Source organism: Anas platyrhynchos, chromosome 1 (assembly GCF_047663525.1).
Source record: "Anas platyrhynchos isolate ZD024472 breed Pekin duck chromosome 1, IASCAAS_PekinDuck_T2T, whole genome shotgun sequence".
NCBI classification, from domain to species: domain Eukaryota; kingdom Metazoa; phylum Chordata; class Aves; order Anseriformes; family Anatidae; genus Anas; species Anas platyrhynchos.
Window position 1 is genome coordinate 189,093,963 of NC_092587.1, and position 14,420 is coordinate 189,108,382.

General features: G+C 39.2%; 1 protein-coding gene across 5 annotated transcripts in view; it reads right to left on the reverse strand.

Moving 5' to 3' along the window:
• Nucleotides 1-14,420, reverse strand: part of RNF17 (ring finger protein 17) — a 44,761-nt gene that overhangs the window by 23,558 nt on the left and 6,783 nt on the right. For 3 of the 5 annotated variants that reach the window (XR_011806497.1, XM_072032711.1, XM_072032710.1), the window contains exons 7-17: nucleotides 13,828-13,908; nucleotides 12,296-12,396; nucleotides 11,283-11,454; nucleotides 10,010-10,086; nucleotides 9,294-9,368; nucleotides 8,133-8,407; nucleotides 4,182-4,256; nucleotides 2,810-2,971; nucleotides 1,549-1,738; nucleotides 1,249-1,414; nucleotides 587-777 (exon numbers count right to left, since the gene is read on the reverse strand). Coding sequence is in view for 4 of the 5 variants with exons in the window: in XM_072032711.1 (XP_071888812.1) it covers nucleotides 587-777; nucleotides 1,249-1,414; nucleotides 1,549-1,738; nucleotides 2,810-2,971; nucleotides 4,182-4,256; nucleotides 8,133-8,407; nucleotides 9,294-9,368; nucleotides 10,010-10,086; nucleotides 11,283-11,454; nucleotides 12,296-12,396; nucleotides 13,828-13,908 (1,565 nt within the window). In the remaining variant the exon portion in view is untranslated. The remainder of the gene's footprint in view (nucleotides 1-586; nucleotides 778-1,248; nucleotides 1,415-1,548; nucleotides 1,739-2,809; nucleotides 2,972-4,181; nucleotides 4,257-8,132; nucleotides 8,408-9,293; nucleotides 9,369-10,009; nucleotides 10,087-11,282; nucleotides 11,455-12,295; nucleotides 12,397-13,827; nucleotides 13,909-14,420) is intronic. The other 2 variants (XM_038175490.2, XM_072032712.1) reach the window with 2 other exon arrangements.

A 14,420-nucleotide genomic window follows, 5' to 3' on the forward strand; every position in this document is an offset into this window, starting at 1 on the left:
TTACCAGAGGAATGCAGATGCAGCAGAAGTTATCTCCCACATATCATTACAATCAGCCTACTAACCACCAGAGCACTCACTGTTCTCTATCTCCTATCTCTTTTGTTGGTCCCTCCGAAGCAGCCCCCTTCTGTCCCAATGCCAAAATCAAGCTCCCCCTTATAATAACCCACCCTACTGTGACCAGCCTGGCTGTCACTGCCTCCCACTCAAATCAAAGATACAAGGCTGATTTTAGTACACTTTTCTCTCAGCGGGGGACGCTGAATAACACGGGGGTAAAAGGAGAAACTATTGTTCTCAAACTTATACAGAAATTTAGATTTGATCGTTTTCTGAAATAAAGTTCATTGTCCAATTAAAGTTCTGATTAGAGAAAATGAACACGATTAGTGTTTATTAGTGAAGGCAAAAAAGGGCATCAACAGATATTGCTGAACATGAACACATCACACACTAACACACTGAACACTGCAAAAACAACTTGCTCAATAAACTTCACTTTTTAAGTTCCAGTATCATTTATGACATTATCATTACTCCATTATCATTTCTGTTATAAGAGCGTAGACCAGATGACACTTACCTTGCCAAGTCCAAAAAAACTAACGCATCCTTGAGGGATACAGGCATGTCACTGCTGATTTTATTATGTGGAGATTTTTTCAAATCCACAATGAGAACACCATTCTCTTCTCTAAATATGGTCATTAGAACAACTTTATTATTGACCATCTGTAAAAAGTTTGTCTTTGCTTCCTCTCCCCAACTTTCACTCTGTTAGAGAGAAAACAAAAGTCTTGATGATATCTGAGAGTCAAAGAAGACAGAAGCAAGGAAGTGAGCATGGATGCATCTGAACAGAAGAGCATTCAGTATTTCCTAAGAGCACAGATTGTTTAGTTCATATCCAGGACAACACAAGATAATATCATTTTGTGATAGACCATTAAGTATTTTTAACTGCGTAAAACTGAGTCAAGCCGATATTAAAACCTGAAATGTATAAGCGTAAACCCAGAGGCTTTCTAAAGGCAGACTGCTGTTAAGTTTGTTTCCTTTCCAACTAAAGCAATGCAATCCATCTTTTAATAGATACACATATACTTTAAAATATACTCTGTATTAGTAAGTTTTATTCCATTTATACTGGAGTAAGATTGTGGTACATTATGCACTCAAATTCTTTAATATAAATCTTAAAATGAATAAAATTCTCCTGAAGTAGCAGAGACAACTTTTACTTACTGCATTTTTGGGAACAATATCTTTCAATGAACACTGGACTGCTAAAGGAGGAACAGCTCCAAGTTCTGCCTCAATATTCTTATCTGGCTTCCTTACAAAGGAACAGATGTCATCAGGTTCAATAGTTAGCAAAGGAGAAGGTTCAGGTTGTTCAGCACCATCATACCTATTGCCAATGAGGAAAAAAAAAAAGTAGCACTAGCTACTGAAGCATATTTGCTGACTGTTTCTTAACAGAAAAACTCTTAAGTATCAACTCTCAAAGGACAAATGCAGAGGAACAACTCTTTGTGAGCATACCCTGAGAAAATGAAAGCTTCTGAACTCCCAACATCAATCAGAAATACTTCCATCACTGCCACATCACAAACTTTGTATCTTATTGGATCAGAAGGCTTCTCTTCTTTTTTACTTTTTCCAGGGATTAGTTTAGTGATAGTTCCACGACACCACATTCCAGTTTCCTTGCTCTTGATGAAAATTTGAACACCTACATGGAAGGAAAAAAAAAGCCTAAATTAAGAATTAATATATATTTTACACTGTATTATTACTGTTCTGCCTGACGTTCCGTTGTTGTCCATCTTCCACACAGGTAGTAAGATCAGTGCTGCTAAACAAAGACACAAAAACATTAATTACCTTGTCTTAGTATCTGTCTCTCCTCATTCATTTACACAATGTCTGTGCAGCTAGGAGACAGTTGGCTTATATTAACAAATCATTTCTGATAAGCCTTCTATACCTTTTACTGAAATGTCATTAAAGTCTAGTCGAGTCACAAATAGTTCTGTCAAAGTCACATAAGAAAACCTGTATGAAGAAAGTCTACCCCACAAACATCAAAACATTCAAAGATGTACATACTTCACAAGTTCCCTACTTCTGCATAACATACCCAAGCTCAATTTTCATCTCCAAAATTCAGAAAAAACACACTAATAAAACCACCTATACTTTCCAATGTGATTTTTGATTCTGCTCTGTATTCAGGATTGTAACATACTTTTTATCACTTTTCTGAACACCTTCTAGAAATAAGTAACATTGTCAACATGTAAGGCAGAGTATTTTTTTTAATTACTTAGCCATATATTCTTATTTTGTCTTTCATTTTATTTGCAGAATGGTTCCTATCCAGTTAGTGAACTGTAAACATAGACCATCTACCTACCAGAAGTGGCACGCTGCTTGCATAAGAGAAAGCAAATTTACTGAGGTAATTAAAGAAGAAGTCTGTTCATTACAATCAGTATTCTAAAAAAGACCTTAATAGCTAACAAGCATCACCTAACACTGGAAGACATCAACGTTTACAGCCAGGTGTGTTCCTGCTGTTTCTTTATACACTGGATTTGGTAAGGTCAGTTAGTGAAGAAGCTTTTTTCTGTGTTTCTGTAATTTCCATTTTTAAGATTTAATACAAGTCTACTTTACAAAACAGTTTTAATTGTCAATTTCAGAACACCTTCGCTTGGTAAAGAAATTGTGAAGGAAAAAGAAGACATACTAAAGGATGGTATTTTAAGCTAGCTCACGCATTTAGAAATGACTCATTTACCTAGTTCCAAAACATCTGAAGGCAAGAGATAGGAACTTTTACTACAACAGAAGTTATTCAATTTCTCCTCCAAAAAACCACCTTCTTTCTTCTGCGAGTACCAACGAATATAGAAGTGGCATGGATTTACAACATGGCTTACAAACACTAGCTCTGATGAACCTGAGCAAGACAAAAAAAACAACACACTGATCAAACGCTGCCCAAGTGACTCCAGTGAGACACTATTAGACATGGGATTAGTTATGTTGCAATCGTGTAATATCTCATTACCTCAAACAGCTTTCAATGTGAAGTCTGCTTGCACTTGTTTCAAGTGAGTTACATGCTTGCCTCCTGATTAAGTTTGTTCTTTTTAATGAGTAAGAACTACCTCCCCTGAGCCACCCTGCAAAACTGAAGGCTGTCTCAATACTTACACAGTGGCCTCCTGAACTTACAGAGGTAATCCAGAGCTTTTATTCCCTCTATTTAACAGAGAAGTACAAAGCTCCTAGAAAGTAAGCTGGAAAGCTTAATAAACCTGCTTCCGAGAACAGAAATCCTATGCGCTTTTGTACAGCAATTCAGTGTTACTACATCAGTCTCTAGCTTGTCCCAAGTAGACTAGGAAAAGCATGTATTTTACTTTGCTAGATCACTGATAAGGCTTTGAATTGTGCTTTCCATAATCCAAAAAGCTCTAGAACACTTATTTCATCATATTACTAATAAAACTGATCATAGCAAACAATTCTATGATAATTTCAACTCTGGGATCTGATTTTCATAGTGTATTCACGACAGAAGCCCAAACTTAAGAGCCTGGGAAGGCTCAGATATAACTGATGTTTCTCCACAAAAACTCTTTGTGCTGTAATGAAGCGGCAGCGAACTCTACAGTTCGACTTCACTATGGGCATTAGAATTTCTCTATGATGTACTTCCACAGAAGTTACGAATTCAAACTACTTGCATTCCCTACTACTGTGCCACAACTCTGACAAAGCAGCTGGTGAATGTACAAGTTATTTGAAAGCTAATGCGCTGATGCCACCACATCACTTATCTAACACGTGCTGAGACAATGCCAATATTGAGTTTCTGAGAGTTGCTTGGGACTTAGTGTATTACATCTTCTAATCAAGTCATTCTAGAACAAATGTCAAAAGTGGGATAGTTTTTACATTGGCAAGGAGAGCTGAATAGGGAGCATTTCTGCCAAGTTACACTGCTAGTGCTAATGACATGAGCAGTATAAGCACCTTCCAGACTAATCTGAACTCGAAGGAATTCAGGAGCCTGGTGACTGCTCTTACACACCAACAAGTATGTGTTAACTAGCCAGAATCTCTGGAATCAGAATCTCTTTCTAGACAGGAAAATCACTAACCAGCTTTGTGTTCAGAATGTGTTTCCTTCTTGGAAAGTTTCTTCCTCCATTCATTGTGGCGTTCTGAGGGAAGCTCTGTTTATTATTTTAGGAGAGAAGTTTAGTCAATTAGATTAGGTGATTTATTTACACATATGCAGTAAAGCAGCAAGCACAATACATAGGTTACACGTACTGTATTAACACTGCAGACTGGTAAGAACTTCCTAACACTTGTACTCATCATACTACTACACAGTATTGGTTTGTATCACATGCTATCACGCAAATTCTGCTGAGGATTTTGGGGTTATACACGTCTGGGTATGCAAGCTGAAGGACACCAGGTCATTGGAAGGAGAGCCCAGCTCTGCAGGTAAGGGCTTTACTATCAGGATGGCCAATAATTAGACTTGAGGGGAAAACAAGGGTAATGCTTGCATCCCTGCCCCTCTAACTTATCCTTGAAAGCCCTCCCAAGGTCTGTTAGAGTAACTATTAGCTGACTCCAAGGATGCCTGGATTAAAAGGTAAGGAGCTCCTTTGACAAGTATTACTGTAATTCAATAGCATGGATTAATTAGTGATGGGTCAAGTTCATTGTACCCACACATCTGAAAAGTCTGGGGCATTTCATGGACACAAATATTTATGCTTTTAATTCCCCACTTTGCTTCCTAGGTCCTCTCTGGGGTTGGCACAGACCAGCTGGAAATTTGTGATCCTTTTTTTTGTGTGTAACCATTTTCATACCTGGTGTGACTGAAATAGATATAGAAGCTATGTATAAATGGGCACACACTAAATCCAGTGTTACAATCCCATCATGAAGACAACTGAAGACAGGCCTAACTCATTTTACACTGCTTCTTGAAGGATTTTTCTGACCATTTTGTTAAGTCCACTGAGATTATTGAATATGCTATTTTAGACAGCTGGATCAAGAAATTGATCCCACCCTCAACACAACATAGGCTTCCACAAATGCTCCTACATATCATCCCCACCTTCTCCGAGTGACCAACCACAGACTGTTAAACCCAGTATGTTTGTGGAGTAATGAGAAAGAGAACATGCTGAAGTTAAACAACTTCATTATGGAAGAATCCCACACTATCTGTTGACAAGAACACAGAGGAAACAAGAACTCAGGGGGGACTGGCAATCTACACTCTCCACTGTCAGAGTGCATCTGTCTCACATTAGGCAAGAGGTTTTCTGCCCTTGCAGCACTGACAGCATCTGTATTTACAAAATTGAGATGAATGTGCATATGTCCTCCTGGAATACTCTAACAGCATCTATTTACACCAAAGCAGGCATCCTCTCAACTGCTTAAATGCTTTGGCAGTTCTCAGCAATGGTGTATGGTGCTTCAACAGATGTGCAGAGCTCCAGGAATGATACCTCACTCAGGTACAAACAGCTGGAAAGGCCACTAATGTCACCTGCCTCCTCTAAGTAGCCCCATGTCACTGCTGGTGGTAGTTTCTCCCACTTTAACATTACAACCTTCCAGTATTCATTTGGCCTTTAAATAAGCTTACCCTGTACCTAAGGCTTTTGAATATGTGCATCAATAGGTGAAAACTTCATTGCAAGCTGAAGGAATTTGTCTTATTGTCACATTTCAACTGCTTGGAGAAAAACCCTTAAAAGTAAGCTCAGGGAGAAGCCTGTCACTCCTACATGCAATGTGACAGAAGCACTCCAGGAATGAGTACTTTTGGAAGGAACCCTCTGGGCATACTCTGTCTGAAGCATGGAAGGCTACACTGATCTACAGCCCCTTGTTTGGTGCCTGATCTAAAAGATTTCCTCTACCACCTCATCTGCCCTTGCAATGACATCATTTGAGCAACAACAGGTAGACAGCACATGCTAAAATCCTTTGTGTTGAGTGACAGGAGCACATAAGTTTATCCTGAATTCAAGGCAGTGTGAATACAAGACAGCAAGCTTCATGATTTGTTGTTTCAGAGAGCACAGATTGTTAACACAGGCAGCAACTCCTTTATTAAGAAATAGATACTAGGATCTGAAGACACTAATATTCCTTGACAAACATGGGATGAATTAACAACGCTGAACAAGAACATAAAGGAGATGAACATTATCCCAACTTTTCACATTTCCATCTTTGCAAACATTATTCCTATGGACAGAGAAGTTGCCATCAGCTCAGACTAGGTGATTATTTAAGTCCAGGTCCTGTAGAGAGGCCAGATCTCTCACTCATACAAAGACTTTTGAAAAAAAAGCTATCAACACATGTTGAACAAAGGCTCAAATTTATAATTAAGTGCTAAAGTGCACCAAAGAAACCACTATTATTCAATACTAAACAGTTCAGGACAGCTTTGCTTTAGGAGAATCGCATCCAGCCCAAATACAGAACTTAACTGGCTTAGCTAGAATAGCCTCTAGGAACAAACCCTTTCCTGGCCTTAGACAAAGAACAAGGTTGTTTTGTCAGTGAGAATAACACAACATCCTTATCATGAAGTGGAAAGCAATTGCATCTACCAGTGTTGCTCTTTTCCAGTCTATGAAAAGGCATTCAGCAGTCAGACTGATCACCACAAACACTGTTCAATTTTCCTGAAGATCTGCCATCAGTATAGTTGTTTTCCACTCTGATGTCTTCTGCTTAACTGAAACATAACTCAATACATTATCAAACTACAGTCCATTTTTCCATAAGCACTTCTGAAGTGCATTTGGTATCCTAATCCTGACCCAATCTTAACAGACTGCAGACTCAATCCCTAATTAGTACTAACTTCATTGCTACTAAATGCAACACAGATCTGTACTATCATCAAGTTGTTTTTTAAAAAAAATAATTTCAGGACCCTCGCAGTTAAACTGCAAACCATTTGAAATGCTCTCTGGATACCCAACCAGATCTGAACCCACTTAGGTTTCATTTAGTAACACAACAGTAGGTGTGTGCCAAAGGAGTGAGATCCATCACCAGATAAGAATGAAGCCTTTCTATCTTGTTCCAGGCAGAAATGTTTGATGGGACTTTTTCCCCCCCCCCCTCACAGAAACAGCAGTGAGGACTGTTGTTCCCCCAAGATCAAGGAACAGTTCATTATTTCTTCAGACTTCTGTGAGCGAGAAGTAAATTACCAGTTCCCTGAGTTGTTCCTTGATTTCAAAGCAGGTATGGCAATAGCTGAAGTACCACAGTATTAGCTCTTCTCAAAGCCAGCCATTGTTGGTTCTGAAGTGGCTTCATCCACTTTAATAGAACTGGAGAACGTGAAAAATCCAACTTCCCTACAACTCTATTGAGCTTACTTTTGTACCCACTCTAAGCAGAGATGTTGCTCTTCTCATTACAGCTGCACTGGTCACTGACCACCCCCCATAGTCCTCTTTTTCCCCCTTAAGTGATATTTCCATATTCCAAGTTATTGGAATGCCTTCTGCCCTGCCACCTCCTGGACTCTACTTTGGAGGACTTTTGCAGGACTCATTCCAGTATGCCACTGACTGCCAGTACTGCAGGGTCCAGGACTGGGCACAGCACTCTGGATCCAGTCTTGTTGAGCACCTACCAGAGGGGCAGTACCACTGGCTGGACCTGTGAGCTATACTAACACTGTCCTGGAAAAGCTAACAAGCTGAAGAACTTAACTGATGTTGCCAGGTAAGGTATGACAATGCCTTCATGCCTTCAAAAGATTCAGAAGCCCAGCAAACTGCCAGAACAGAGCCAATGACATGCTCTGAAGGGGACTAATGATTAAGAGAGTTGAAGAACCATCCAGACAGACATGAACATGTTTGTGAGAAAGCCTTCCCTAAGGCAAGCTGAATGAAGTGAAAGATGTACTACAGGAGTTCAAAGGAAGATAAAGTACAATACAGTCATCACTGCACAGCTTGCACTAAGCTAACGACAAATAACATTGTGCTTGCCATCTGAACACTGTAAGCATCAGGTATTCAGGAACTTACTTTCCAGGTCATCTTCAAATACTTCTTCTATGATGACATCTGGGCTGGACGGGCTCTTGGGTGGAGCAGGAGTGTTCTGATGAGGTACCACAGGAAGTGATCCTTGTACTTGCACATTTTTCACTGCACTGAGAACACCAGGTTTATTTGCCCGAGCCTTTATTTTACTTTCTCTGCAAGGTGGTGGAATTGTATTGTCTACAGAGAGCTGAGTATCAGAGCTTGGCATTTCTTTTTTGTCACCAAGGCTAAGAGCATTCTGTCCATTATCTTCACTGTATTTGGAAAAAGGTTTATTATTAGACACATTAATCCAATCTGTTTTCAGAGAAGCACACAAGTCAAACCAGAGGTTTTATTAAGAAAATATCACTATGTTCTGAAAACGCCTCATGAAAGCTCATTGAAACAAAACTGTATTATGTAGTTTTTCCAATACCAAGACAGCAGCACAGGATTTCTGAAACCTAGAAAGAATTGGCACAGAACTGGTACACGTTGTTGGGCACAGCTGAGTACACAGAGTTGTCCCTGCTTCAATAATCACACAGCACAGGTATGAACACAAAGCACTTGAAAAACATTAGTGTGAAATGTTCATCCAAAAAAAAAAAAAAGACATGCTACATGTCTTACTACTGACAGTTACAGTCAGTAAATCTTTTTAACATAACCAGTGCTGACCAGAAGAGCCTTCACAACAACTCCATTCCATTTTAAGTTTTTGTCTAAGAGTACAGGAAAAAAATGAAAAGGACAAATATGAAAGCAATTGTAACTTTTTGATGTCACCTGTTCTGGCATACATGCTCAGTATTTAGATCATGAAGCTGGAATACTACAAATTCCAGTATTTGTTGATCTGAGATTTATACTTTCATGAACCAATTTTCATATGCCAAAATGATAAACACTTCTATTATCAATCAATGTTAAAGCTGATAAAACAGCATAAAAACTAGGGAATATAGTTAAGTGAAAAACAAGTAAAACTGAAACGGATCAACTGGAATGCTAACACAAGCATTTAACAAAAAGTTTTGGTTCTTTACACAAAAACTAATAAGCACAGACTTTTTAAAATTTAGTCTCCAATAAGTATTTACCTATTAAGAAACAATTAATTACTGTACCTGTTCCTCTTCATTAAGAAATACTTACTATCCAGATGCTCCCCTCTGTATCTTCCCCAGATTCTTTAAAAAAGATGTGATCTCATCACAGTTCAGGAGACATCTCGAGAGAAGAAACATTACAAATACCTGTATCACTAATGATGACACCTATATATCAAACATGTCTTGTGCAATACATGTCTTTCAGCACAAAATGCAATATTTTACTCCTCCACGTCATATGTGATTAGCTACTCTAATTTCACTTCTATGAATCTATTTGGTTGCTCATTTGTTTTCACATTCACACTTAGAACTCTCCTGCCTCTTGCTCTACTTCTCATACAGAGAGTGATTTTATATTACTTACTGAATTTCTGCATCTTAACCTACCACCTTGAGTTTCTTCTTACATACTGGTATCTTTGAAGTTAAAAAGTTGTTTTATTAAAAAAAAGAATTAAACCAACGTTTTCCCTACTTTGTAGTTTGAAGAGTGTTTAGAAGTTGCACAAGTCTGTCAGAATATATTAATGCATGTATTTGCTTATATAGCTTCAAATTTTTTGCTTTCTCCTGACACCTCAGATGAAGGCAATCATGCCTTTTCAGCAGTATGTTTGTACACACCTGAACTAGCAGTTTCAGAACTATTTAGGCCATTAATTAATGCCACTTAACTGTTAACCAGACAACTTTTGTAATTAAAATAACAAGCACACCTATTTATCTGCCAGTATACCTCCCACTCCAGTCGTTTACCTTGGAGATGTTTTTTCCTTCAAACTACTCACTGCTGAGAGCTCAGCATCAACTGGCAACTTCAAATCATGAATAACCTGAAATTAAGGAGCGCAGTCTTAGTCTGCAATATACAGAGAGAATTATGCAGGTGCCTATTAACTATGATATGACAGTCTGAGTCTAACATATTTAATTCTACCAAAAAGTTTACTCATTAACAGCCAATAGCCAACCGTTAGTCTTATACAGTCAGTTATGTCTTGCACTAACAAGGCTTTGACACTTTGGGATTTTGCAGCTGTAGCATGTGCCTAGAAGCAGGAGTTGGAATTTCCTTTTACATAAACAGCCACTGGGAAGGTAAATTCTAAACAAAAAAGGTGGGCACCAGCCTCCAGAGTTCACACTGAGCAAACAAATACATGAAGAAAGGAAGGATTGGAATTCCTTCCTGGGTCAGATGAGAGAGACCAAGTTTCTTCACATGGAAAGCAATAAGTGACTGCAGTTTGAAAAAATCAAGCTGCATGCAAAAATGGCTGGTGACCTATTGTTACTTTTTTCTTCTTAACACAAGGACTACAAAGACTCCAAATCAAAGAGCCAGGTGACAGACTTAGAATGACAGAGGGAACAACTCTATACACACCTCATTACAAGTACCAGAACATGGAACAAGCTGTCACTACATATGACAAAGTACAGATGTATACAAATACACAATGAAAACCCTTAACCCCTACATGCCCAGGTTCTTAGGCTTTTCCTGCAAGCACCTTCTCTGTTGACACAGACAGGAAACCTCAGTGCCAGGAGCTTTGCTCTGATACAGTACAGCAGGTATCGTGCTCCTACAAGCAGAGGCTATGACAGGGAACAAGCATAGATGCAGAGGCCTGGACCAGGAGAACAGACTGAGCTCTGGCATCATTCATTCAGTGTGAAGGCTGGAGAGCTTTACAATGGGGAAGACTTGAGTCTAAGATTTTGAGAACACTAAGATCTTGAGAACCCTTTCACACAGTACTGGCTCAGCTTCCTGTCATTCCCCTCCATTTGCCATTGCCAATAGCAAGCTCTTTGAGACTAGGCCCACCTTTTTTGTTTCAATTGAGTCACAAGACTGATTTGTGACCAAGGCCAAATTTAGACTGGCAGTGCATGTGTGGAGATGGGTTGGCAGAGTACATGACTGTAGAAATTTCAATATTTAAGTCAAACTAAGAAAACATCATGGAAGCTTTCAACACAAATATGAGTTTGTTCTTCACAAAAATTTCACAGTAACTACCTGAGCCAGATCACAGTAGGTTCTTGTATTAGGTGTAATTTTTAATTCCGTTGCCATCCTAATGGCACCATTCAAGGCTTTTCTCTTCTCTTCAATTAACTGCTTAGCTTTTGCAACATCAGCACTGTAGTTGTTGATGCCCTCCACTAATTCTGCACACAGTTCCTTTTTCCTGTATTAAAAAAATATTACTTTTCAGAATTCACTAAGTACTCAGCAGTGCAAATACCAACTTTGCCTATGAAGTACAACTGCCACTTATACCACAAAGTGGATGCATCTCACAGAAATACCATTATTCTTATAGTTAGGTGCAGACAGCACAGAAAGCTAAGATAAATCAGGGGAAGCAGAACAGTTCACAGCCGTGAGCCTTTTTCTGTGAAGAAACTTTGTTTAAGAACACGTCCACTGAAGCCTACAGGTACCTCCATATGCATCCAGCTGATAATCACAGAAAGTCCTGAGTTGGAAGGGACCCACAAGGATCATCAAGTCCAACTCATAAAAAAATTATAAGCTTAATGGTTGGATTAAAGATTAGATGCCCCTTGCAGAGGTACTACTGTACTACTAAGCTTTGCAACAGACATGCACTGCTTAAAGTACTGCTTTAATGTATAAAAAGCTGAAGACAAACATTCTTTAAAAGAATCATTGTTCTTTTTTTTTTTTAAACCAACTTGAACACTTGCAGAAAGCCTTTATTCTTCAAGTTATTCTCGTTAAACTAATCATTACCCTAGTGGCAGCATCACCCCCACCCCCCAAGCTATTTCAGGAAAAAAAGTCATTTATGCTATTCTGAGATTTTCTTTGAAAGCAGAAGCTGAGGATACTACTGGTTTCCAACCACACAAGCTAGCTTCAAGAACTAGATACCACTATGAAAGAATACTGTGTAACAGTTAAATACAGGTATTACGAAGTACTGTAGTAAGAAATCCTGGAATGTAATTCTTTTATCTGAAGAACTCGCCCATTGCCCCCTATCTCACAGATGAGAACATTACCTTGACAGGACAAAAGTTACAAGCTCATCAAATTTTCTATCTGCAGTTTCTGCAACTTTGTCTCCTTCCTGCTTCATTTTCAATTCGAAGCACTTCAGCATCTATTCCATTCAGTATAGAGCGAACATGTTTATTCATGATTTTTTAAACTCAAAAAACAGAACAGAACCAAAGAATGGCCAAACAGCGATGAACACTCCAGCATGAGGAAATTAACACTAAACTGTGCTGTGATTGGTACAAAGGAGAGCAAACCAATCAGAGGATCATTACACAAATACAATGGAAGAATAGCTATAGATCATTAATCATTTTGTTTTCTTTGACTTTTAGTCAGCTTGCACTGTCTGGATTTTCATGGCCACTGAAGTGACCAGATACAACAGGCAAAAAACAGAAACTGGAACACAAGTTCTGCCTGAGCACCAGGCAGCACTGCTGTGCTGGGTGGGTGACGGAGCCCTGGCACAGGCTGCCCAGAGAGGCTGTGGGGTCTCCTCCTTGTGGATCTCCAAAAGCCGCCTGGACATAGTGCTGGGCAGCCTGCTCTGGGTGTCCCTGCTTGGGTAGGGCTGGCACCAAGTGGCCTCCAGAGGGCCCTGCCAACCCCAGCCATCCTGGGATCCTGTGATCTTGGGCCCACTGCCCCACTTTCTTCATGACATTCTAACACAGCACCATACACAGGTAGTTAGCAAGCTAAGGTTCCTACTGTTTAAACTCACTGTGAGCACCTAGAAAAAAAAAGTAAAATTATTCCTGCAGCTAAACAGGTGGTTTCTGTTGCTATAGCTACATCTAATGAAGAGATTATGGGGGAAAAAAATCTCAGTAATACAACTGCTTTGGCGATACTCAGCCTTTGCGGACAAGCTGTTAGAAGACCCCAGTTGTAAATGCATGAGTTGTTAGAGCTGCTGAAATGCAAGGATTTTACAAGATGCAGTTAGTATCTGAAGCAGGTAGTTAACCTAACTTTGCTTAACTGGCAGATCAGCCACTGCAACAAAACAAGTTAGAGAGGGAATAGAAAGTGGGTTTTAGTGACTCTCCATGCCAAACAGAATGATCCAAAAGCTTAAAGTAAAATCACTAAACACCTCCATGCCTGTGTATCTTAGAATACAAATGGAATGTAAAATGGTAGACAAATGCAAGCCGTAACACCTTTTCTTTTCTACCTTTAAATCCAAGAAGCAAGAGAAAACACGAATTAACTTAGCTGCCAAAGCAAAAGCAAGTGTGATTTCACCCTGATCTGAGGAAACAAACTCAGTACTTTCAGTTTTGCTTATACATGGTTGTGTCTAATACACAGATATACCTAGGAACAAGTTACAGACATGCTCAGGTACTCCTCACAGTCCAGAGTTACGTGCTGTGTATTCACAGAAACAGTCCAAACAGCTGAAGTACAGAAGTTTAAACATGCTCTTAGTGCCTTTAACAGTACATTTCCGTGCGTACTCAAGACAAAAAGCTTTAATCAAGGCTAGTACATAACATTTCAGGATTTCAATATTTTCACCTACCTCATCTGCATCTTGCAAGCGGCTGAGATTACAAATACCTATCCACAAAGCTTCAATGATGTCTTCCAGAGTTTTGTTTTCCTGGGGAATGAAAGCAAGTTGATTGGAAAGATAGGCTATACACAGTTCCAATTTTGACAGACTTGAGGTAGGTGATCCTAGTGAACTTCATATGTCTCTGACTAGCTCCACAGCTGCTAACAGGCATGGAATAGCTTGTAAACATAATTCAGGTGGGCTAAGAACATTACTTTGGAGTATCTGACTGACTCTGTATAAGATTTTGCTAAATACATAAATATTTGCATGCATACACAAAAGAATAACAGAATCAAAGGAAGCATACAGAAAAAACAGGACAAAGTCCCAAATACAACGCAAAGAAAGCATGCAGGAGACAATAAAGGAAATTCTGTGGCTTAGAGAGAAGTGCTGCATTAAGGAGTTTTACTTGGGGGAAAAAAAAACAGCAAGAAACTGTTATAAACTCCATGTAATGCTGATGTAAGAGCATGAAATTCTCCAGTATGAACTGGAATAGAAGCAAATGTATACACATAAGTGTATTCTTCCACCACTGACATTACTGAAGT